Genomic DNA, 25,287 nt, shown 5'->3' on the forward strand with positions numbered 1-25,287 from the left:
TTTTACCTATTCAATAAGGGCCTATTCTATTATTGAACATTATTTGGTCTCAGTGATCCAATCATAAACATTATGAACTGTTCTCGTGCTCCTCGGTCAATAAATGTTGTAGCCTATAACATAGGCATTACAGTTGCACTATGCAAATAATGTGTGATTCAACAAAGACTGTGTCTATGTGGTTTAATGTCAGTTTACTCGGTAATACCGTAGGCTGGTTTGTTATTGTGGGAAGTTATCTTTTTGCGCAATCCCTTTCTGTCAAGGCCACTCAACCGCGGGCCAGGTGCAGAGAACCACACAAACTGACTGGCAAATGACATTACCATTTGTTCGCGGAAGTGGCTTTTTTTTGTGTTGGTAGAAAGGGGGAGGAAAGGAAGAGAAACTAAAGAAGAAAAGTTTCAGCCCTCTTTCTAAATAAATTCATATGCACACTGTACGACAGCTGGCGATTTGAACCTTCACATTCAGCCACTTGTGTCATTTAGTTAGAGGTAGGCCTACGGGACAACAACAGCTGGGAGAAAACAAGAGGCACAAAAGGGACAAGGAGTAAGATAGCTGGTAAGTTCTTCTGACAAAAGTTCACCACACTTCTCTGGGCATGGTTTGGGCTTGAATTTTAAGGGCTGCGTGTTGTAACGTGGTAGAGAGACGTTTTAGGACATTCGAATACTAAAGCAATAACATTCTGTCTGACAGATTAATATTATTTGCTATAGGCCGATTGTAGCCTGCCTTACTTTTTGTTGTGCCATCAGTTCGATGTTGGCGAAACAATATTTTGCTGATATCTATTCTAGCAAGACCTGCTGAGTTGTGTGGCCGTACAACGAAAATATGTAGTTAATGTAACATAGCGAAATATAGCCTAGTGATACAAAGTAACTAGCCTAGGCCGCACATTAAACATTGTATCCATTCAACAGAAGTCGCAAACAACCGTGTTGTCACTTTTGGGTGTTTTCAAAATAAAAGTGGTTTTCTGCATGGGCTACTAGAAATAGTCAGTTCTGTAGGCCTGGGTCCCTGGGATATCATTACTTTCCTCACACCAAGTTGTCCAACTCTGTCATTTAAACTGTTCTGGAAACACTTTATAGACCTACATGAGTACTAATACTGTAACAAGAAAAGGAACAGCATTGTTTGTATTGACATGTTGTTTATGTACTACTATAGCAATATGGAGTTTTGTTTGTTTTTCTACACGTGGAACAGGAACTGACCACTATTCCGCTTATGTAAACTCCACAAGACCTACTATGCAATGGAAACTATGCTACCATTTTTACTATGTAATAACATGTTAATGCAAGAATATTACTAAATGAATCCCAGTGTTACCACACAGGTTTAGAGAAACTGAATCTAAAGTCTGACTAAACAGGCTGGTTTTGGCTTTCTGTAAATGCTCTAGTTATTTTTCAGCAACCTAATCAGAAGTTAGGATTAAACTACATTTAGATCTTAGATCTTTAGCATATTGTCAAGATGGCATTCTCATGGAGATTATTTAATGTTTCAATAGGTCTAGGTTCTATATTGTCATGGAGATGATTTAATGTTTCAATAGGTCTAGGTTCTAGATTGTCATGGAGATGATTTAATGTTTCAATAGGTCTAGGTTCTAGATTGTCATGGAGATGATTTAATGTTTCAATAGGTCTAGGTTCTATATTGTCATGGAGATGATTTAATGTTTCAATAGGTCTAGGTTCTAGATTGTCATGGAGATGATTTAATGTTTCAATAGGTCTAGGTTCTAGATTTGTCATGGAGATGATTTAATGTTTCAATAGGTCTAGGTTCTATGATTGTCATGGAAGTGTAACTATTTGTTTCAGACAACAATGATCATTTAAATCATCTGTAACAATCTCTGACTAAAACAGTGCTATGTAGTTGGATACGTGCCATAAAGAACATTCAACAACAAGCTGTGATTCTGGGCCCTTCATTAGCCTATGATTTGGGTTGTATTGGTGTGGCCAGATACGTAAACACACACAGTTGTTATGGTTACCTACAGCTCAGTCTGTGATGGGACTACTGTTGTTTGACAGCTGGCCTGGTCCTGAGCCCTATACTACGCATGTGGTTTGAGGAGTTAGCGAGGTAACTTTGGTCAACTCTGAGTTCTACTCGGGATAACTGGTACCACGACAGTGGCTCACCTTTTAGCCAGGTACATTTCTATGGCAACAAATCCAGAACTAACCTGCCCCTGGGCAGGCTTACTCAGGGTTAACTCCATGTATCCTGAATGAAGTGTCACGAGTTAAAGACCAATAAAATCAAGTAAAACGTGTGTATAACTTAATACAATTCTTATATGGTTAGGAGTGGGGGAAAGGTGCTCGTGTATTGATAAGCACACTAAAGAAGGCATTAACGGTAATCAAATAAAGGCGGCACTTCAACAAGCCTATTTTACACCACAGCCTGCTGAAATTGCAGCATAACTCTTTTCATTTTGCACAAATTAAGACGTGGCACTGACTCGCCCATGGATGGATGTTTCAGCCTTGTCTCAATGAAAAGTTTGGCGTTCCACCAGACACGTGTGACATGCATGCGCAGTTACAAGCCTGCTAGAGTTAGCAGCAGGCATATAAGCAATATCCACGGTTGTAGTACGGATGAAGCATGAGCTGGAATGTGACTAAAGCTGGCTAGCTTTAGAAAACCCTGAGTAGATCTAGGTTTAATCATAGTATACCACTCTGATGGTTTGGAGACACCCCAGACAGACAGGGGTCAGGGATGGAGTGGATAGAGGTAGGCCTATGTGTCTGAAAAGACTGCTTCATAATATGCCCAGCTCCCATATCACACACTCACACACTCCTTAAGCTCACTGTCAGTGGGTTATCTCTCTGATGGTGATGAAGAGGAGGAAGGCTTGACTGACTGCTGCATGGCTGGGCCTGGGGATAATACACTCAGAGACAGAAATGTCAGTGATAGAAACATACACACACACACACTACCAACGAATCTATTAGTCTATCTGTCAATCAAAGACATCCTGTCTGACACAGAGCTTCACAATCCACCTCAGACCCTCTCAATCAAACAGGGTCTGCCCAATCTAATGCAGACCCTATCAATCAAAAGCAAAACCAATCAGTCCTGTCTGTGTGATAAGCTTGGCTGGGAGACACCTTTCGTTAACTCCCTTTTGATTTGTCAGACAGGTGTGTGTATCTCCGCTCAAAAATAAGTGTGTGCGAGCGCGTGCACGTATGCATGTGTGCGCACGTGTGCCAGCCCTTAGTTGCAATTGGCAACAGTCTTGGATTTCACTCAGCGTCAATTTGTGTATCAATATGAGGCAGTGTCTGACATGTAGCTCACTGCCAGAGAAAAAAGCCAAGCAGCTGGCTAGATACTGCTCTGTGTTAGCTGGCAAGATACTGTTTCAGCTGTTGTGAGCAGCAGCAGCTTATCTGCTTCGAGAAGAGATTTTGTTTCCATGGTTTTAAGAACATTCATATGTATGACCTTTGACTTATTTGGGTCCTTCACTGTAACACTTAATTGTGGACCCAACTAGTTTTCAGCGTGGGTGGAAACACTGTAGGAGCAGTTATCTGGGTCTCAGTGTGTGGTTGTCCGTCTCTTACAACGTAGCGGAAGAGATGGTGAGACCTGAGCTCCACTTCCTGCCCTGCAGCCCTGGTCTGCCTCCTACTCACTTCACATAGACACTTAGACTACATGCTGAGCTGCAGACAGATTCACTCCCACATAGATACATTTAAACTAAAGTTCCACTAGTATTTACTTGATGTACATATAACTAACTGTAAGTCGCTTTGCATAAGTGTCTTCTAAATGGCATATATAATAATCAAGTCCCAAAGTAATTATTATGATACCACTATTCATAGATTATTAGATTTTTTGTGATACAAAACTGGGAGCTTTATCAGGGTTGCACATGCTTCATACTCAGGCCAGTAATATACTGATGCTTCCTGCCGGTCACATTTGGTCAGCACAGTTAGAGATGCACAATCCTAATGTCGGATGTTATTAACAGGAGTACATATGAACAGGGAGCGAAAGGAACTCCTGTCTGCTGAATGGAACCGAATTAAATGAATAGACTGGTTAGCTCCCGTCTCCTTTATGACATCTCTGTGCCTAATTCTGTTTTCTGCCATCCTAGGTTCATGGCATTGGGTCTGTGTGGTGTGACCTCTGTGTGGGAGGTTAAAAGGAAACTGTTTCAGTCTCACATCCTGCTCTGGCCCAGAGGCTACAGTTTCCAGGGATTTCTTATTGTTTCTCTGTAAAGTGTTACACTCTGAGTTCCCTATGGTGTGCATTCTTTGTAGTGTTACACACTAATAGTTCCCCTGGCTGGCTGAGCCTGTAGTCAGAGCAGTGGTGGAGGAGTTCTCTGTCTACCATACCAGTATGTTTGTGAATAAAGTGATACGACTCTAGGTTTCTTTGGGCTGTTGTCTTGAAATATCCAATTTATGTGGGCCATGAGGCTATGAGTCAGAGCGAGTCTGTATAGATTTGGACAGGACAGACCTGTCCTGTGTGTTGTAAAGTATTGATCTCCGTTAAGGCCTGTTGTTCTGGACAGTAAGGTGTGTGCGCGTGCGTTTGTGTGTACAGCATTTATGGGGACCTGTAGAATTGGTTAATATTCATCAAAGCAGCAACACAGAAGGGAGAGGGACATGGGGAGAAGAGATGGAGAGAGACTGATGGGAGATAGATATCTTGTTATTCAATCAATTCTAGCAGTGACTGCCCTGAGAATCTTTGGTTTATATATGATAGCTTTGCGCACTCTTAGTGAAGACATCAAAACTATGAAATAACGCCATTATTCTACAATGTAGAAAATAGTGAAAATAATGAGTAGGAGTGTCCAAACTTTTGACTGGTACTGTATATACATTTTTACGCCCAGGTTAAAACACTCACCAGACAGATTATTAGGTACACCTATCTAGTACCGGGTCAGACCCCCTTTGCCTCCAGAACAGCCTGAATTCTTTGGGACATTCTACAAGGTGTCGGAAACGTTCCACAGGGATGTTGGTCCATGTTGGCGTCATGGCATCATGCAGTTGCTGCAGATTGGACAGCGGTACATACAAGCTGTGAACGGCCCGTTCCATCTCATCCTAAATATGCTCTATTGGGTTGAGGTCTGTGGACTGACCAGGCCGCAACAGTAAACTGAACTGGCTGTCATGTTCCAGGTGATGTTTCCACTCCTCAATTGTCCAGTGTTGGTGATCATGTGCCCACTGGAGCTGCTTCTTCTTGTTTTTAGCTGATAGGAGTGGAACCCGGTGTGGTCAGGACAGAAGGCAGGCAGAATGGGAATGTTTGTGTGTTTTGAGTCTGAGAGTAGCTAAGTATGTGAGTCGGCAATAAAAAAAAAAAAACTTTACTTTCAGACTGCCTGTTCCTTTTTAATAGCCGGGCAGCGGCACACATTCCAGCAAATAAACACCTGTTTCAAATAAATGCTGTGTCTAAATGTGATTGTTTACGAGTGAACTTCAGTGAGTACAGTAAAGATTGTTCAAAAGAAGATAAAGGAGAGCCATGGATGAGACGGCAGTGTGGTTTGACATGGTCGGCACCACTACGGTGGATACAAGATTGAGTGAGACAATGGTGCTGAAACGTGAAATCGGGGGTGTATGATAGGCAGCCTAGTCTTTGCATGTCTGATCTGCGATGGATTTGTTATTACAATGTTTATACTGGTCACAATCAGTGTGGTAGTCTTTTCAACATTTTATTGAACAAGAGCTGTGTGCGTTAAGGAAATAGACGCCTGGCTCAAATAGAAGCCTGTCTCTAATAAGCGCCGGTTGTGTTCAGTGATTAAAGCAAATAAACACCTGGGATATTAGTTGAAGTTTTACAGTATTTGGTATTGAGGGATAGAGGAGGGGACAGACTTGGAGATCCTGAGAAGAAAAGAGAAAATCAATGAGAGAGAGCAGACAAAAGAGAGAAAGGGAAACAGACAAGAGTAAGTGAAGGAAGGAGAGCGGAAAGAGTGAGAATAAATCGAGGAGAGCGGAAGGGAGAGTTTCGTTTTGTTTCCCCCTATCTGTTTGTCTCACATGTAGAACTGTTAACTGGTCGGTAAGGTGGTTGGGCTTGCTGAAGGCCTGGCTAATCTAATGTCCATACCACCCCCTAATCACATTGATATACCCTCAATAACCTGACTATTTCTGGACCTGTTGTGTCACATTCCCAACACACCACCTGACACGGATATATGTTGTGCGTGTGTGTACACTTATGACGGATTTTGGGAAGGAAAGCTGTTGTCTGGATTTATTTGACTAGTTCCTGTTAGTAATTCCTTGCATTCCACAATGTGTGTCTGAACATGCTCAATACACACTAGAGGTCGACCGATTTATGATTTTTCAATGCCGATACCGATTATTGGAAGACCAAACAAAGCTGATACCGATTAATCGGCCAATTATTTTTTTTTACATTTATTTATTTATTTGTAATAATGACAAATACAACAATACTGAATGAACACTTATTTTTATTTAATATAATACTTAAATAAAATCAATTTAGCCTCAAATAAATAATGAAACATGTTCAATTTGGTTTACATAATGCAAAAACAAAGTGTTGGAGAAGAAAGTAAAAGTGCAATATGTGCCATGTAAGAATGCTAACGTTTAAGTTCCTTGCTCAGAACATGAGAACATATGAAAGCTGGTGGTTCTTTTTAACATGAGTCTTCAATATTCCCAGGTAAGATGTTTTAGGTTGTAGTTATTATAGGACTATTTCTCTCTATATGATTTGTATTTCATATACATTTGACTATTGGATGTTCTTATAGGCACTTTAGTATTGCCAGTGTAACAGTATAGCTTCCGTCCCTCTCCTCGCTCCTACCTGGGCTCGAACCAGGAACACATCGACAACAGCCACCCTCGAAGCAGCGTTACCCATGCAGAGCAAGGGGAACTACTACTCCAAGTATCAGAGCGAGTGACGTTTGAAACGCTATTAGCGCGCACCCCGCTAACTAGCTAGCCATTTCACATCGGTTACACCAGCCTAATCTCGGGAGTTGATAAGCTTGAAGTCATTAACAGCGCAATAGCTGATGGCAAACGCACGAAAGTGCTGTTTGAATGAATGCTTACGAGCCTGCTGCTGCCTACCATTGCTCAGTCAGACTGCTCTATCAAATCATAGACTTAATTATAACATAATAACACACAGAAATACGAGCCTTTGGTCATTAAAATGGTTGAATCCGGAAACTATAATTTCGAAAACAAAACGTTTATTCTTTCAGTGAAATACGGAACCGTTCCGTATTTTATCTAACAGATGGCATCCCTAAGTCTAAATATTGCTGTTACATTGTACGACCTTCAATGTTATGTCATAATTATGTACAATTCTGGCAAATTAATTACGGCCTTTGTTAAGAATAAATGGACTTCACACAGTTCACAACAAGCCAGCCGGCCCAAACTGCTGCATATACCCTGACTGTTTGCACGGAACGCAAGAAGTGACACAATTTCCCTAATTATAAGAAATTCATGTTAGCAGGCAATATTAACTAAATATGCAGGTTTAAAAATATATACTTGTGTATTGATTTTAAAGAAAGGCGTTGATGTTTATGGTTAGGTACATTGGTGCAACGACAGTGCTTTTTTTGCAAATGCGCTTGTTAAAAATCATCACCATTTGTCGAAGTAGGCGCATCGACTATATGCAACACAGGACACGCTAGATAAACTAGTAATATCATCAACCATGTGTAGTTAACTAGTGATTATGTTAAGATTGATCGTTTTTTATAAGGTAAGTTTAATGCTAGCTAGCAACTTACCTTGGCTTCTTGCTGCCCTCACGTAACAGGTAGTCAGCCTGCCACGCAGGCTCCTCATGGAGTGCAATGTAAGGCAGGTGGTTAGAGCGTTGGACTAGTAAAAAACAAATTGGCCATATCGGTGTCCAAAAATACGGATTACCGATTGTAATGAAAACTTGAAATCGGCTCTAATTAATCGGCCATTCCGATTAATCGGTCGACCTCTAATACACACACACTCACAGTCTTTGGTATGTGGGGATACAAAAACAGCTTGCCTAACGTGTGTGTGTACCTTTTGCGCTCACCTGAGCAAGGAGGTCACATGACTCTCCACAGCTGATCCCGGGAGCAATGCATGCTCCAAGTGTTTGTGAGGGGATCCTTTAGGAGATCTATGATTCGCTACATGTACAACGCACAGTGATTGGTTAAGAGTGTGTGTACCGTGTGCTGATGTGCGCTTGGTGTTTTTAGGGTTACAGACACTCACAGGCAGTCAGTGTTGTCCCATGGAATACGTGGTAAGAACTTGAGACACACACACACAGAGGCATATGGGTTGCTGGTTGCTCCTCCCACTGTCAGCATCTCCCTGCTGTAAAGGACATTGTTTATTTGTCTGTCTAAGCCATTTAGAGCTATATATATATATATATATGTGTGTGTGTGTGTGTGTGTGTGTGTACGCTGGTGCAGGGCCTGGTGTGGGGTTGCTGGGTGTGCGTTCAACAATCACAACAATCACTCTGTATACCGCTGTGATCTGTATGGTGAACGGTGTCATCACACTGTGGGTGTGCGGTCAACAATCACTCTTTCTGTGGGCAACGCTTTGTAACGCTGAGGTGTTGACCTGGGTTCTGTGGTTCTCTCCCTGATTCTGTCTCTCTAGCGGTTCTGCAGTTCTAGATCTTCTGTGTTTCTGTCTGAATCTCGGTTCTCACTTGGTCCACTGATCACTTTGGTTTTCTCTTTTCTTTTTAAGACTTGAAGAATATGTATCTTGACAGCCACATCAAGTGTATTGTTTCTGTTGTTACTGTCCTGTTTGTGAGATAATAACCTGTTCTTTACCAGCGGTGAACTCAAGTGGTACTGTAGCTGCTTGGCATTGTCAGGTTAAGTGTCCATATTTGGCAGTGTACATCAATGCCCTCAAATCAGCCTGCATCTCTGGTCTGTGTGGTCTGTCTGTCTGGTCTGTCGAGAGAGAGACTCTCCCCTCTCTTCCTCTGTCTGTTTCCCTCCATCTCAATTCAATCTCTCCCTCTGGTTCTCAGGTTACCAAACAGGAATAAGGGGGAGGAGCCTTTTAGAGGGGAAACAGCCCATGTGGGCTCTACTATCTCCATCCCCTCCTCCATCCATCCCTCTCTCCTTCCCCTCCTCCATCCATCCCGTTGTCCTTCCCCTTGTGTGTGTGTGTGTGTGTGTGTGTGTGTGTGTGTGGGGGAGAGAGAGAGCAACGCTCAGTGCACACGTGTGCATATACTGTTAAATGATTTAGACTGCAAAATGGGAGAGGAGAGAGGGAAATGGAGGGAAAGGGGAGGGAAATGGAAGGAGGGAGGGAGGGAAATGGAACGAGAGAGGGAGGGAAATGGAACGAGAGAGGGAAAGGGAAGGAGGGGTGAGCGGATGAGACAGAGGGAAAAAAAGCAGCAGCGCATGAGCGAAAGAGAGAGGCGGCATCACCCAGACAGACAGATAGACAGAGAGGGAGAAGGAGAGGATAGACAGCGGGCTCGTCTCTCACTCAGACAGAGCTGGAAGGAAAGCAAAGGGTGATGAGAGAGCGAAGCAAGAGGAGGAGAGGAAGACAATGAAGGAGTGCCGTTGTTCAGCCCTGCCGTTCTGCTGTTTCACATTCCTCTGAGACGGAGAAGAGAGGAGGAGGACAAGCGGAGGAGAGGATAGATGGAGAGGATATGAGATCTGGCAATGACTTTGTGATTTAAACGAGTGGAAGAGAGGAGAGGGTGTTTAAACATGAATATGGTTCTGATGTGAATATGGAGCTCTGTTAATACCATGCTACGGATAATCACCTCTACTCTGTCTAACCCAAAATAAGGAACAATTGTTTTACATTTTTCATTCACTCTTGAAGCAAAGGAAGAGTTCTCAAGGAATTTATTCACAACTCAAAACAACAAAAAAACATTTTGGGGGGTAAAATAAACAATTATAGGTGGAAAAAAACCTGCTCTGCAGATTATTATACAATCACCACCTTTGTCGTTACTGACCTAACAGTTAGGACTGTACAGGAAAACATTCAGGTTGTTGTTATGCAATTCTTTTCTAAAGTGTTAGCTTTTGTGATTAGTAAAGTTGATTAATATTGACTATCATATATGAAAGTATTTCATCCTCTGAAGCAATATATGTTGTGTTAATCCATGTGTCCTAGCCAGAGTCTGGAATCAGCCAGGTTGGGATGTCAACATTGATTTGGTTTTATGGCCGGTGCGACGTGGGCCAAACTTTGATCATTTCCTGAGTGGTATTGATCCCTCCAGGAGTCTCTGGCTGGCCGACCGGCTGTAGTTTCTCCAGTTAGATGTTAAAGACCGTAATGGGTCCGTCTCAGCTCTGCTTAGCTGCTGCGGGGCTCTGATTTGTGGAAGCAGTCTTATCTCTTTGTCTGAGATGTTTCTGGCGCTGTCAGGATTTCTCAATATAGATCCTTAGCAGGTTTCTCTTTTAATGTCTGTTGCCATGGCAACTTGCAACCGCCGCAGTCGGAGACAGACTGAGATGTAAAGGTCTTTTTCTCTTTTTTTCAAACACTGGTGCTGTTCTATCTATACGTGTCTGTCTAGGGTGGTGACGACCAGGAGAAACAGTCTAGACAGGACCAGACTACTGGTGGGGTGGTGACGACCAGGAGAAACAGTCTAGACAGGACCAGACTACTGGTGGGGTGGTGATAACTAGGAGAAACAGTCTAGACAGGACCAGACTACTGGTGGGGTGGTGACGACCAGGAGAAACAGTCTAGACAGGACCAGACTACTGGTGGGGTGGTGATAACTAGGAGAAACAGTCTAGACAGGACCAGACTACTGGTGGGGTGGTGACGACCAGGAGAAACAGTCTAGACAGGACCAGACTACTGGTGGGGTGGTGACGACCAGGAGAAACAGTCTAGACAGGACCAGACTACTGGTGGGGTGGTGATAACTAGGAGAAACAGTCTAGACAGGACCAGACTACTGGTGGGGTGGTAACCAGGAGAATCTGTGGACCAGACTACTGGTGGGGTGGTGATAACTAGGAGAAACAGTCCAGACAGGACCAGACTACTGGTGGGGTGGTAACCAGGAGAAACAGTCCAGACAGGACCAGACTACTGGTGGGGTGGTAACCAGGAGAAACAGTCTAGACAGGACCAGACTACTGGTGGGGTGGTGACGACCAGGAGAAACAGTCTAGACAGGACCAGACTACTGGTGGGGTGGTGATAACTAGGAGAAACAGTCTAGACAGGACCAGACTACTGGTGTGGTGGTGACGACCAGGAGAAACAGTCTAGACAGGACCAGACTACTGGTGGGGTGGTGATAACTAGGAGAAACAGTCTAGACAGGACCAGACTACTGGTGGGGTGGTGATAACTAGGAGAAACAGTCTAGACAGGACCAGACTACTGGTGGGGTGGTGATAACTAGGAGAAACAGTCTAGACAGGACCAGACTACTGGTGGGGTGGTAACCAGGAGAATCTGTGGACCAGACTACTGGTGGGGTGGTGATAACTAGGAGAAACAGTCCAGACAGGACCAGACTACTGGTGGGGTGGTGATAACCAGAAGAAACAGTCCAGACAGGACCAGACTAGTGGTGGGAACCAGGAGAAACAGTCTAGACAGGACCAGACTACTGGTCTGGTGGTGATAACCAGGAGAAACAGTCCAGACAGGACCAGACTAGTGGTGGGAACCAGGAGAAACAGTCTAGACTGGACCAGACTACTGGTGGGGTGGTGATAACCAGGAGAAACAGTCTAGACTACTGGTGGGGTGTTAGTGTGTAGAACCTCTAACCTATTTATGTAAATATATGCTCTGTCTAGAATTCTAGACTGAATTTGATGCAGTGTTCTTACTGGTTTGCCATGAGATGTATCTCTCGTTCTCTCTCTTTAGCTTGTGCTGTGCCATCTTTGCCGGTAACTAGCATCCTGACCTGGACAGGTGGTATACCAAGCCGATGTCAGAAATGACTGGACAAGTCTGGATTATAATCAGATGATTCTACTGATACTGTATGTGGACATATTCACTTTGTACAGCTGTGGAACTGTGTAGTCTTAACTGGTATCGTCAACTGTGTGTTGTTTATGTGTTAGTGTAGTGGTGCCTTTCTCTACTTGTTGTGTGTGTTTTCTATCTGTGTGTGGGAGAATCAAGACATCTCCTCAGGTAGAGGGCGCTGTACTCTGCACTCGTCTGACCTACACTGTGTTTTATTCTGTGCACTAACATCTGGCAGGGCGAGGGTTAAACCTGCTGTACTAGCATTTACTAGTGTTAACCTATGTATGTTTGCTAACTGACTCGTTGGCTATGTTTGTGACATCTCGTCACTGTTAGTGAGTGTTGCTAGCGTTTCACAATTGAACGCAACTCTATACGTTCATCTGTGTTGACATTTATATTTGAGCCATTTAGCAGACACTCTTTTCCAGAGCGACTTAGAGTTGTGAGTGCATACTTGTTCGTACTGGTCCCCTGTAGGAATCGAACCCACAACCCTGGCGTTGCAAGCCTAATGCTCCACCAGGTGAGCGACACGGGACACGTTGGCTACAGCCACTAATTGACCGTCGCAATCTGACCATCTAGCCTGCAGTTAGCATTCCACTGGTAGTGCTACAGCACTAGGACAAATAGACATTAGAGCATAGACTATAATGGAAGATTCTTGTAGTTATGCAAAGACACTTAGGCTGTGCTAAGAGCCTGACGTAGGCTGTCGTAAGACCTTCATAGCTAATCCCAGTCTGTATCCTGATGTGTTCTGGTGCTCTCTGTCTGGTAGGAGACGTTAGCTAGCGAGTGCTGTGGCAGGCTCCGTAGACAGACCCTCTGGTGCTAGACTGGTGTGATCGAGCGAGCGTCCCTCTGTCTGTTGCTAGGCAGCCAAAATCAAACGGCTGCTGGTAACCCTCTGCTTCCAAACATACAGGGCTTTAGCCGTTAGCGCTTGTTGTTGAAAGTCTACTTTCTCTGGTATCATCGTGAAACTTTTGGTGCCAAATTGTCAATCTGTTACAAAGTTTTATCTCAGTGGGTCAAACCTGGCAGAGTAATGGTTAGAACATGTGTAAAGTGCTGGAAACAACACTGATATGTGAGCTGACAAGCCCCTGGAGTTATATTACAGGTTCAACCTCCACTATTCACTTCTGTGAGTTGTGTCTTGCAGCTGGAGACTGTTCATGTAAGACAACTTTAGTTTTCTCTTTGGATGGACTATGCAGATTGTTCGGACTGTAGTTAGCTCCTGTGTTTCTAGTTAGGCTAGTACTGGACCATACTGTGTCAAGAAATACACATGCTTCTCTCAGGTAACTGACTATTGGCTTGTTTAAACAAGACTGCTTCTGTTGTATCAGTAAGGAGAGCGAGAGAGAGGGGAGGGAGGTTTAATTGAGTGTAATGACTGGGTGATTGAGTTCTCTAACAAGCCTCCAGTACCATTCAGGTCTCATTGTCATCAAAACAATCCCACCGGTGGTGTCATCAGCCAATTACCTACATTCTCTCTTGTTACATCACCACTGTGTGTGTCACTGTTTCTGTATCCAGAAAAAGGCAACTTCTCCAACTCTAGCACCTCTGATGCTATGGTGCTCCAGAACATATCCACTCTAACCAGGGCAGCAATGTTCTAGAACAGCTCTACCTACTGTTTTAGCCATATCAAAAACTTCAGTCAGGGACAAGCCCAGCATCTGGTGTTTTCTTATCTATTGGTCTTTTTCTTAACCTAGTAACAGACACCACTAGATATGTGCATTGTATAGACTCTGGCTGTAGTTAGAGTGAGTGATTGTGGAGAGAGACAGACAATCTTTAAAGTAGAGGGACTGTTTAAGAGGACAGTCTGGAGAACGGGAAAGGAGACGAGGGGCGGGGAGAGGGGGAGCGAGAGATCATTTGGAAGAGAAGGCAGGAAGTGGTGGAGCGAGAGAAGGAGGAAGTGCAGCGGCTACTGAGGGAGGCACAGAAAACAGTGTGGAGGAGGAGAGAGGGATTCCAGGAGAGGATAGGAGAGGACAAGCTGAGGGGAGAGAGAAGTGCAGAGAGAGGGAGAGAAACCGCCCAAGAGGTGATCTGGAGGAAGAGAGAGGAAGAGGGGGAGCAAGAGAGGGAGAAAGCCAAGGCCATCCAGAGAGGACACGAGACCATCTGGAGGAAGAGAGAGAGGGAGTGAGGGAGAGAGGGAGAGAGGGAGTGAGGGAGAGAGGGAGTGAGGGAGAGAGGGAGTGAGGGAGAGAGGGAGTGAGGGAGAGAGAGAGAGAGAGAGAGTGAGTGAGGGAGTGAGGGAGAGAGGGAGAGAGGGAGAGAGGGAGAGAGGGAGTGAGGGAGTGAGGGAGAGAGGGAGTGAGGAAGAGAGGGAGTGAGGGAGAGAGGGAGTGAGGAAGAGAGGGAGTGAGGAAGAGAGGGAGTGAGGAAGAGAGGGAGGGAGGAAGAGAGGGAGGGAGGAAGAGAGGGAGGGAGGAAGAGAGGGAGGGAGGAAGAGAGGGAGGGAGGGAGGGAGGGAGGGAGGGAGAGAGGGAGGGAGGGAGAGAGGGAGGGAGGGAGGGAGGGAGGGAGGGAGGAAGAGAGGGAGGGAGGGAGGGAGGAAGAGAGGGAGGGAGGGAGGGAGGAAAAAAGGAAGGGAGGGAGGGAGGAAGAGAGGGAGAGAGGGAGGAAGAGAGGGAGAGAGGGAGGAAGAGAGGGAGAGAGGGAGGAAGAGAGGGAGAGAGGGAGGAAGAGAGGGAGAGAGGGAGGAAGAGAGGGAGAGAGGGAGGAAGAGAGGGAGAGAGGGAGGAAGAGAGAGTGAGGAAGAGAGAGTGAGGAAGAGAGAGTGAGGAAGAGAGAGTGAGGAAGAGAGAGTGAGGAAGAGAGAGTGAGGAAGAGAGAGAGAGGGAGTGAGGAAGAGAGAGAGAGGGAGTGGGTGAGAGAGTACAGAGGAGGAATAGTTAAATTTCTTAGAAGTATTGTCCAGCAGCCTTCGAACCTGAAAACAAAGCTGCTCACAGGAGAGAAAGAGGAATAAAAAGCAAGAGGAATAAAAAGCAGGAGGGATGAAGAGAGAGAGGAATAAAAAGCAGGAGGGATAAGAGAGATTTTCCCTGCCAGAATTGGTGTCTGGCCATAGATCAGGGGTTCTTAACAGAACTTTGCTATATTAAGCTCTGCAGATAATCTAACTCTGTTGTATCGACCCGTCACTGCTCTGTTTTGGCAGTGTGTGTGTGTGTGTGTGTGTGTGTGTGTGTGTGTGTGTGTGTGTGTGTGTGTGTGTGTGTGTGAATCAGCACTGTGTGTGTGTGTCAGCCCTGTGTGCGTGTGTGTCCCTTCTGATCTACTCGTTGGCAGCTGATAGGGTTTTTATGGGCCCGTGTCAGGCAAGAGAGGCTAGTGAGCTACTGCCCCGACAGACAAGCTGAGACGCGCACACACACACACCACTCAGACTCGCACACTCTGTGCCATTTACAGGCAGTAGAGTAGGTTTCTACTCCAACACGTGCGAACACACACAGACACATGAGGGTAGGCCCCTTGATGCAGTAACTCATACCACCTGAGTGTCTGTGTCAATAGACAATCACATTCTGAGGTTGTATGTGGAATCTCCATGGTGCTCAAAGATGAACAACTGGACTTAAGTGCCATGCTACATTAGTTGACATGCTGATGTGCTCAAACAGCAGTTTTCAGAACAGCTGCTGCATACTTGATCACAAAAATCCTTTTGGATTCTGTCTATTGGAAAGTGGCATTCATTTCTGTGGATTGAAAGTCATAAAATGGTGTAAGACTGACAGCGTAGACACCAAACAACTCTGAGTATCACTCCATCAGTGTGCTGGGTTAGACTCTTAGAGAGTGATCCCCTCTGATCTTCAATCGCTCCTCTTGCTGCTCTCCTCTGTCTTGTAGATGAAGGTGTTTCTTGCGCAGTGTCTGCCCCACTGCCTGACAATGACGGGAGGAAATAAAACAGGGCGGACGGACAGACAACGGTCACTGAGAGGGAAAGAAAGACGAGCGTGTTTTTGAGTGAGAGACTGATAATACAGAGAAAGAGAGAATGAACCACCGTTGTTGTTCAGACTGAATCACACCAGAGAGTGTGGACTTGTTAGAGAAACACTGAAATAACATTGAACATCTCAGATCCATGATGGAGCTGGTCCCTAAAACTAAGTACACTCACTTCCGGAGTGAATCTCTCAGTTCGAATGACGATACCAACTCCAACCCTTTCTCCCTCCCCCCTTCCACCCCCGCAACCCCCCTCACCCCTCCTGGGCTACCCTCCTCCCTCTCCTCCTCCTCTCTCACCCCCATCCTCCCCCCTTCCTCCCCCCGCCGGGCCGAGAACAGCCCCACCACGCTCTGTTCCTTCTTCCCCAGGATGGGAGCCCTTCGCCTGGGTGTCTCTGCTACTCTACTCCCAGGCCTCAAGGTCTCCAGCAGGCCTCAGCGGGCTCAATCCCCCTTGGGGTCTTCAGGGGGTAACAGTTCCAGCTCTCCCACTCCTCACCCCCCTCCCTGTCTAACAGCCCCCTCTCCCCCCCATCGCCCCCCTCTGCAGGATATGAACCGGCTGGGTGGTGCGTCCAGGAGGGCGCGGGTGGAGGGGGGGCAGCTGGGGGGAGATGAGTGGACGCGCCACGGCTCCTTCGTCAACAAGCCCACCAGAGGATGGCTACACTCAGACCACGTGGTCAGCACCACTGGGGTTGCCTACTCAGTACGGGTAAGAGTCGGTTGTTCTGTCTGTTTTTCAGTTTGTAGGATGTAGGCCTATAGGCTAGTACTTGCATATTTCTTTAACTTTCCATATATGTCAATTTTTCTGTTGCTCTCTCAAAATGATCTATTCTCTTGTCTGTCCATCTTTCCGTCTGTCTCTATCTGTTTCCATCTGCCCCTCCGGTCAGTGTGGGTGTTCTGGAGGAAATGGAATCTTAGTTCATATGAGTTCCTTTCCTGTTTCCTGTGTAGTGTATGGGCCGTGTGGAGAGGAGTGCTGTAGGAAGTGGCATCCCTGTTCATATGTGTCTCCTCTCTTTCCTGTGTAGTATATGGGCTGTGTGGAGGTGCTACAGTCTATGAGGGCACTGGACTTCAACACCAGAACTCAGGTCACCAGGTGAGAACCTCCAATTGTTCAAGGGATAGTTCACCCAATTACAAAATGTCATATTGGTTTCGTTACCCTGTAAGTAGTCTACGGAAACATTATGACAATCAAAATCCCCCAGAAGTATCTAAAATTGATTGTGAAGCTCAACAAAGTCACTTAAAAATGATTTGAACATGATGCGCGGAAAATATCGGTACCATGACTTGAATGGGATTTGTGGAACAATTGCTAAAACGTTAGCATTTGGAAACAGTGCCAGGAAAACTAAACCAAGGCATGGATTGCTGTCATACCTTGTCCTTAGACTGCTTACAGGGTAAGGAAACCAATGTGTTATTTTGTCATTTGGGTGAACTATCCCTTTAAGCTGTTGTTTAGGGCTAATGATCAAGTTAAGTTGAATTTGGGGTGGCAGGGTAGCCTAGTGGTTAGAGCGTTGGACTAGTAACTGAAAGGTTGCAAGTTCAAATTCTTGAGCTGACAAGGTACAAATCTGTCATTCTGCCCCTGAACAGGCAGGTAATCCACTGTTCCTAGGCCGTCATTGTTAATAAGAATTTGTTCTTAACTGACTTGCCTAATTAAATAAAGATAAAATTTTAAAAATAAAAGTTACTGCACGCAGATAAGTGCTGTATAGGGCTCTGGTTCAAAACATTGCAAATCACAAAAAGTATTCTTACTAGCTAAAATACATTATTTATCTCCAGTTCATGAGGAGACCCAGTTCTCTTTTTTGCCCTGTTCTATTTTGGTCCCTAGCCGCTACAGTGTTTGCCAATCTGAAAGGACTGTATAGGTTTAACAGTATTGTGTGTGTGCCTACCGCCCTCGCAATCTCTAAATTAGCATGTTCTGGAATCCTGGTGGTTTCCTTCTGGTTTCTATAGTAATGTTTGTATCCATGGTGAGGATGAGTGTGGTTGTCAAGATGATCAAGTCTGTGTCACATGTTGCCAGATTTCATCTAATCTGCTGCACAGTGTGAAATCTGCACAAGTGTGTTACAGAGAGATTCTCTCACGTGTTGTTGTTTCAGAGAGGCTATCTCAGTGGTGTGTGAGGCAGTGCCTGGAGCCAAAGGAGCCCAACGCAAGAGAAAGGTACACCAATATACACACACACACACACACACACACACACAGAGTATTATTTATTTATGTGTTAAGTGGAGGACTGTAGTCAGGGCGTTGTTGGATCTGGATTTAGCTGGATTGTCCACTCTGTGGTCAGTGGTACTTCCAGGTAATTACCTCTCTCTCTTTCTCTCTCACTGTCTCTCTCTCACACATGTACACACTGCCCCTTGTATGAGGGAGACTTGTGACTAAGTTGTGTGTGCCGAGACTAAGCCAACTCCAACTGGGCCGGGCCCAGCCCGTCTTTATGGGGAGGGGGGCATTCCTGTAAAACTTAAAGCATCCACCCAAACACTACATAAAACAGCTATATACACAACAGACTGGTTTGGCTAAAGCATGTCTGGCCCTGGGAGACTGTGGACTGTGTGGGACTTGACTAGACAAGCTTACGTTTGTGTTGACCATATGAACCATTGAACAGAGCAGAGTCAGACAGGATCACTGGCAGCCTGCAGCTGTTCTTCTATATACACACACACACGGCTCAGACATGCTTCTCCCTCTCTATTGCCTTCACACACACATTCTTCTCTGTATATTGTACAGTACGTTTACTATGCTCTGTTATCTTCTTTTAGAATAGCTTCTGTTTAATCTTCCTTATTGGTGAAATATTTCTTTCCCTGTTGGCCTTCTGTTTAACATGAATGGTTAATAAAGAGCTTTTAAAAGTTCTCTCCCTCCCTCCCCTCCCCCTCCAGCCGTCGTCTCGCTGTATGACGTCCATTCTGGGGAAACGTAACCTGCAGTTTGCTGGGATGACCATCAGCCTGACGGTATCAACCAGCAGCCTCAACCTGCTGGCCTCCGACTGCAAACAGGTGACACACACACACACACGCACACTCGACATGGATCCTGAAAGAGTGTTTGTTATTATTGATCTATCTGGGTTTGTTATTACAGACTGTTACATAGTGTTAATTACATCATCCAGTCAGTTAGGTATTTAGTATACACTATATCTAACTGTCAATGGAACCAACCCCTACTGCTGAATGGAGAAACATGACCTGTCTCTCTCTCTCTCGCTCGCTCTCTCTCTCCACCTCAACATCTCAACTCTTCATCATTCATCACACTATCATGCTCAAATCCCTCTCCCTCCCTCTCTCTCTCTCTCTTTTCACAGATAATTGCAAATCATCACATGCAGTCCATCTCTTTCGCTTCTGGAGGAGACCCAGTGAGTCATACAGCCCTCTCCCTCGCTCACCTCACTATCCATCCTCTATCCCCACTCTATTCATTGCTCTGCCTCTGTCCACCCATCTACTCCTCTATGCCTCTCTCTCCCTGCTTCACTCTGTCCACCCATCTACTCCTCTATGCCTCTCTCCCTGCTTCACTCTGTCCACCCATCTACTCCTCTATGCCTCTCCCTGCTTCACTCTGTCCACCCATCTACTCCTCTATGCCTCTCTCCCTGCTTCACTCTGTCCACCCATCTACTCCTCTATGCCTCTCCCTGCTTCACTCTGTCCACCCATCTACTCCTCTATGCCTCTCTCCCTGCTTCACTCTGTCCACCCATCTACTCCTCTATGCCTCTCCCTGCTTCACTCTGTCCACCCATCTACTCCTCTATGCCTCTCCCTGCTTCACTCTGTCCACCCATCTACTCTCTCTCTCTCCCTGCTTCAAACTGTCCACCCATCTACTCCTCTATGCCTCTCTCCCTGCTTCACTCTGTCCACCCATCTACTCCTCTATGCCTCTCCCTGCTTCACTCTGTCCACCCACCTACTCTCTCTCTCTCTCTCCCTGCTTCACTATGTCCACCCATCTACTCCTCTATGCCTATCTCCCTGCTTCACTCTGTCCACCCATCTACTCCTCTATGCCTCTCCCTGCTTCACTCTGTCCACCCACCTACTCTCTCTCTCTCTCTCCCTGCTTCACTCTGTCCACCCATCTACTCCTCTATGCCTCTCTCCCTGCTTCACTCTGTCCACCCATCTACTCCTCTATGCCTTTCTCCCTGCTTCACTCTGTCCACCCATCTACTCCTCTATGCCTCTCCCTGCTTCACTCTGTCCACCCATCTACTCCTCTATGCCTCTCCCTGCTTCACTCTGTCTACCCATCTACTCTCTCTCTCTCCCTGCTTCACTCTGTCCACCCATCTACTCTCTCTCTCTCTCCCTGCTTCACTCTGTCCACCCATCTACTCTCTCTCTCTCTCCCTGCTTCACTCTGTCCACCCATCTACTCCTCTATGCCTCTTTCCCTGCTTCACTCTGTCCACCCATCTACTCCTCTATGCCTTTCTCCCTGCTTCACTCTGTCCACCCATCTACTCCTCTATGCCTCTCCCTGCTTCACTCTGTCCACCCATCTACTCCTCTATGCCTCTCCCTGCTTCACTCTGTCTACCCATCTACTCTCTCTCTCTCCCTGCTTCACTCTGTCCACCCATCTACTCTCTCTCTCTCTCCCTGCTTCACTCTGTCCACCCATCTACTCTCTCTCTCTCTCCCTGCTTCACTCTGTCCACCCATCTACTCCTCTATGCCTCTTTCCCTGCTTCACTCTGTCCACCCATCTACTCTCTCTCTCTCTCCCTGCTTCACTATGTCCACCCATCTACTCCTCTATGCCTATCTCCCTGCTTCACTCTGTCCACCCATCTACTCCTCTATGCCTCTCCCTGCTTCACTCTGTCTTCCCATCTACTCTCTCTCTCTCCCTGCTTCACTCTGTCCACCCATCTACTCTCTCTCTCCCTGCTTCACTCTGTCCACCCATCTACTCTCTCTCTCCCTGCTTCACTCTGTCCACCCATCTACTCTCTCTCTCTCTCACTGCTTCACTCTGTCCACCCATCTACTCTCTCTCTCTCTCTCTCACTGCTTCACTCTGTCCACCCATCTACTCTCTCTCTCTCTCTCTCTCTCTCTCTCCCTGCTTCACTCTGTCCACCCATCTACTCTCTCTCTCTCTCTCTCTCTCTCTCTCTCTCTCTCTCTCTCTCCCTGCTTCACTCTGTCCACCCATCTACTCTCTCTCTCTCTCTCCCTGCTTCACTCTGTCCACCCATCTACTCTCTCTCTCTCTCTCTCCCTGCTTCACTCTGTCCACCCATCTACTCTCTCTCTCTCTCTCTCCCTGCTTCACTCTGTCCACCCATCTACTCTCTCTCTCTCTCTCCCTGCTTCACTCTGTCCACCCATCTACTCTCTCTCTCTCTCTCCCTGCTTCACTCTGTCCACCCATCTACTCTCTCTCTCTCTCTCCCTGCTTCACTCTGTCCACCCATCTACTCTCTCTCTCTCTCTCCCTGCTTCACTCTGTCCACCCATCTACTCTCTCTCTCTCTCTCCCTGCTTCACTCTGTCCACCCATCTACTCTCTCTCTCTCTCTCCCTGCTTCACTCTGTCCACCCATCTACTCCTCTCTCTCTCCCTGCTTCACTCTGTCCACCCATCTACTCCTCTCTCTCTCCCTGCTTCACTCTGTCCGCCCATCTACTCCTCTCTCTCTCCCTGCTTCACTCTGTCCACCCATCTACTCCTCTATGCCTCTCTCTCTCTCTCCCTGCTTCACTCTGTCCACCCATCTTCTCTCTCTCTCTCTCTCTCTCCCTGCTTCACTCTGTCCACCCATCTACTCCTCGCTCTCTCCCTGCTTCACTCTATCCACCCATCTACTCTGTCTCTCTCTCTCTCTCTCTCCCTGCTTCACTCTGTCCACCCATCTACTCTCTCGCTCTCTCTCCCCCCGCTTCACTCTGTCCACCCATCTACTCCTCGCTCTCTCTCTCCCCGCTTCACTTTGTCCACCCATCTACTCCTCTATGCCTCTCTCCCTGCTTCACTCTGTCCACCCATCTACTCTGTCTCTCTCTCTCTCTCTCCCTGCTTCACTCTGTCCACCCATCTACTCTCTCTCTCCCTGCTTCACTCTGTCCACCCATCTACTCTCTCTCTCTCTCTCCCTGCTTCACTCTGTCCACCCATCTACTCCTCTCTCTCTCCCTGCTTCACTCTGTCCACCCATCTACTCTCTCTCTCTCTCTCTCCCTGCTTCACTCTGTCCACCCATCTACTCCTCTCTCTCTCCCTGCTTCACTCTGTCCACCCATCTACTCTCTCGCTCTCTCTCCCTGCTTCACTCTGTCCACCCATCTACTCTCTCTCTCTCTCTCCCTGCTTCACTCTGTCCACCCTTCTACTCTCTCTCTCTCTCTCCCTGCTTCACTCTGTCCACCCATCTACTCTCTCTCTCTCTCTCCCTGCTTCACTCTGTCCACCCATCTACTCTCTCTCTCTCTCTCTCTCCCTGCTTCACTCTGTCCACCCATCTACTCCTCTCTCTCTCCCTGCTTCACTCTGTCCACCCATCTACTCTCTCTCTCTCTCCCTGCTTCACTCTGTCCACCCATCTACTCCTCTCTCTCTCTCTCTCTCTCTCCCTGCTTCACTCTGTCTACTCCTCTATCCCTGTCACGCTGCCTCTCCGTCTTGCTCCATCTATCTTTCTTTTCCTCTATCCATCTCTCTCTGTATTCCATAGCTCCTTTCCTCTTTTCCTCCCTCCTTTGTCATCATCCACGTCAGTGGAACTCCCTACCTCTCTTCCTCAGACATGTATTCTTTCTCTGCCAGCTCTTCTTCCTCCTCCTCCCTTCCTTCTCTCTAGATCATTGTGTGTTAATAGCTCTTCCTCTCCCTCCTCTCTAGATCATTGTGTGTTAATAGCTCTGCCTCCTCCTCCTCTCTTCCTCCTCTCTAGATCATTGTGTGTTAATAGCTCTTCCTCCTCCCCCTCTCTTCCTCCTCTCTAGATCATTGTGTGTTAATAGCTCTTCCTCCTCCTCCTCCTCCTCCTCTCTAGATCATTGTGTGTTAATAGCGCTTCCTCCTCCTCTCTAGATCATTGTGTGTTAATAGCTCTTCCTCCTCCTCTCTTCCTCCTCTCTAGATCATTGTGTGTTAATAGCTCTTCCGACTAAATGTCTTTGCTTCCTTCTCTCTTCCAACTCACCCACTCTCCCCTTTTCTCCTCACCCTCCTCTTCATATTTCCTTCTCATTTACCCCTCCCACCCTCTCTTCCTCCTCCCCCTCCCCCTCTTCTCTTCTCTCTCCCTCAGGACACAGCAGAGTATGTAGCATACGTGGCCAAAGACCCAGTCAACCAGAGAGGTGAGACTCAATGTCATCCCTCCAATAGATTTATCCAGCAGCACATCCAGTCCTTGTTCAGTACCTTACATCAATGTCATTCCTCCAATAGATTTATCCAGCAGCACATCCAGTCCTTGTTCAGTACCTTACATCAATGTCATTCCTCCAATAGATTTATCCAGCAGCACATCCAGTCCTTGTTCAGTACCTTACATCAATGTCATCCCTCCAATAGATTTATCCAGCAGCACATCCAGTCCTTGTTCAGTACCTTACATCAATGTCATCCCTCCAATAGATTTATCCAGCAGCACATCCAGTCCTTGTTCAGTACCTTACATCAATGTCACCTGCCAATAGATTTATCCAGCAGCACATCCAGTCCTTGTTCAGTACCTTACATCAATGTCACCTGCCAATAGATTTATCCAGCAGCACATCCAGTCCTTGTTCAGTACCTTACATCAATGTCATCCCTCCACTTTGTTGTGTTTATGTATTTTGTTTTGTTGCTTTTTGTGCTGTTGCTCTGTCTGCGTGCTCACTGCTCATTGATTGGCTGTATTGTTATTGTAATTGTTTTTAATAACCTGCCCAGGGACTGCAGTTGAAAATTAGCCATCTGGCTAAAACCGGCACTTTTACTGAAACATTGATTCATGTGCACTGTCCATGTAAAAATAAACACAAACTCAGTATATTCATCCAGCATCACATCCAATCCCTTTTCAGTACCTTTCTTTGGACAGCGAGGCAGTGCCAATATTCTGTTTCCTTACCTCTGTTGTTTACCCTCCTCTCTGCTTCCTTTCTGTCCAGCGTGTCATATCCTGGAGTGTTCGGAGGGCTTGGCCCAGGAAGTCATCAGTACGATAGGGCAGGCCTTCGAACTGCGCTTCAAACAGTACCTGAAGAACCCCCCCAAACTGGTCACCCCCCATGACAGGTGTGTGTGTGTGTGTGTGTGTGTGTGTGTGTGTGTGTGTGTGTGTGTGTGTGTGTGTGTGTGTGTGTGTGTGTGTGTGTGTGTGTGTGTTTCTCACTCCGGAGTTCTGACTCCTCTCCCCTTTCTCAGGATGGCTCCGTTTGACGGTTCAGCGTGGGAGGAAGAGGAAGATGAGGGAGCACCACCGCCTACAGATGTTCCGTACTATAATAACTTCCCCGGGAAACAACCTCCTCCTGGGGGACTGGTGGACATGAGGGCCCGCCCTGGGGCTACGCTGGTGAGATGTATATACACACACATCAATTGTATTGAATCCAGGCTGCAGCTCCAGGGGAGAGAGAGCAGTTCAGTATGTAGGCTAATCATCTGACCCAGTCTCACCCTCACATCACAGCAGGCCTTAGTCTTCCACTCTCTCTGGCGCTCTCCTTATTCACCTCACAGTGTGTGTATGTCTCGTCAGTTGGTCAGTGTAATGTATGTTTTTCCATCTATCTTAATTGCTTCTGGTGTGTGTGTTTTCAGCCCTATGGACAGCCGGGTCAGAATGATATTCACAAGCAGCCGCTTCCCCCTCTACCAAGTGAGCCATCTCTCTCTCACACACACACACTCTCTCTCTCTCACACACACACACACACACACACACACACACACACACACACACACACACACACACACACACACACACACACACACACACACACACACACTCAGCTAAAGGATATGAGGTGACACATAATACAATGACTTGCAGTGAGAGAATGACATGGACACAGTGAGAGGAAATTAGTCAGATTGACCCTGTGTGTGTTACTCT

The 25,287-nt window shown here is 46.5% G+C and overlaps 1 protein-coding gene across 3 annotated transcripts in view; it reads left to right on the top strand.

Annotated features, from left to right (window-relative positions):
• The first annotated feature begins 297 nt into the window (after window positions 1-297).
• LOC129857099 (SHC-transforming protein 1-like) overlaps window positions 298-25,287 on the top strand; it is a 30,966-nt gene continuing 5,976 nt past the window's right edge. The window contains exons 1-10 of one of the 3 annotated variants that reach the window (XM_055925032.1): window positions 298-567; window positions 16,693-16,857; window positions 17,183-17,253; window positions 18,287-18,350; window positions 19,091-19,210; window positions 19,522-19,575; window positions 23,485-23,536; window positions 24,338-24,464; window positions 24,594-24,744; window positions 24,993-25,050. In XM_055925032.1, the coding sequence (XP_055781007.1) occupies window positions 16,696-16,857; window positions 17,183-17,253; window positions 18,287-18,350; window positions 19,091-19,210; window positions 19,522-19,575; window positions 23,485-23,536; window positions 24,338-24,464; window positions 24,594-24,744; window positions 24,993-25,050 (859 nt within the window). In that variant the 5' untranslated portion in view covers window positions 298-567; window positions 16,693-16,695. Of the gene's footprint in view, window positions 568-14,819; window positions 16,858-17,182; window positions 17,254-18,286; window positions 18,351-19,090; window positions 19,211-19,521; window positions 19,576-23,484; window positions 23,537-24,337; window positions 24,465-24,593; window positions 24,745-24,992; window positions 25,051-25,287 lie in introns of those variants that run through there. The other 2 variants (XM_055925030.1, XM_055925031.1) reach the window with 2 other exon arrangements.

Source organism: Salvelinus fontinalis, chromosome 6, assembly GCF_029448725.1.
Source record: "Salvelinus fontinalis isolate EN_2023a chromosome 6, ASM2944872v1, whole genome shotgun sequence".
Classification (NCBI taxonomy): Eukaryota; Metazoa; Chordata; class Actinopteri; order Salmoniformes; family Salmonidae; genus Salvelinus; species Salvelinus fontinalis.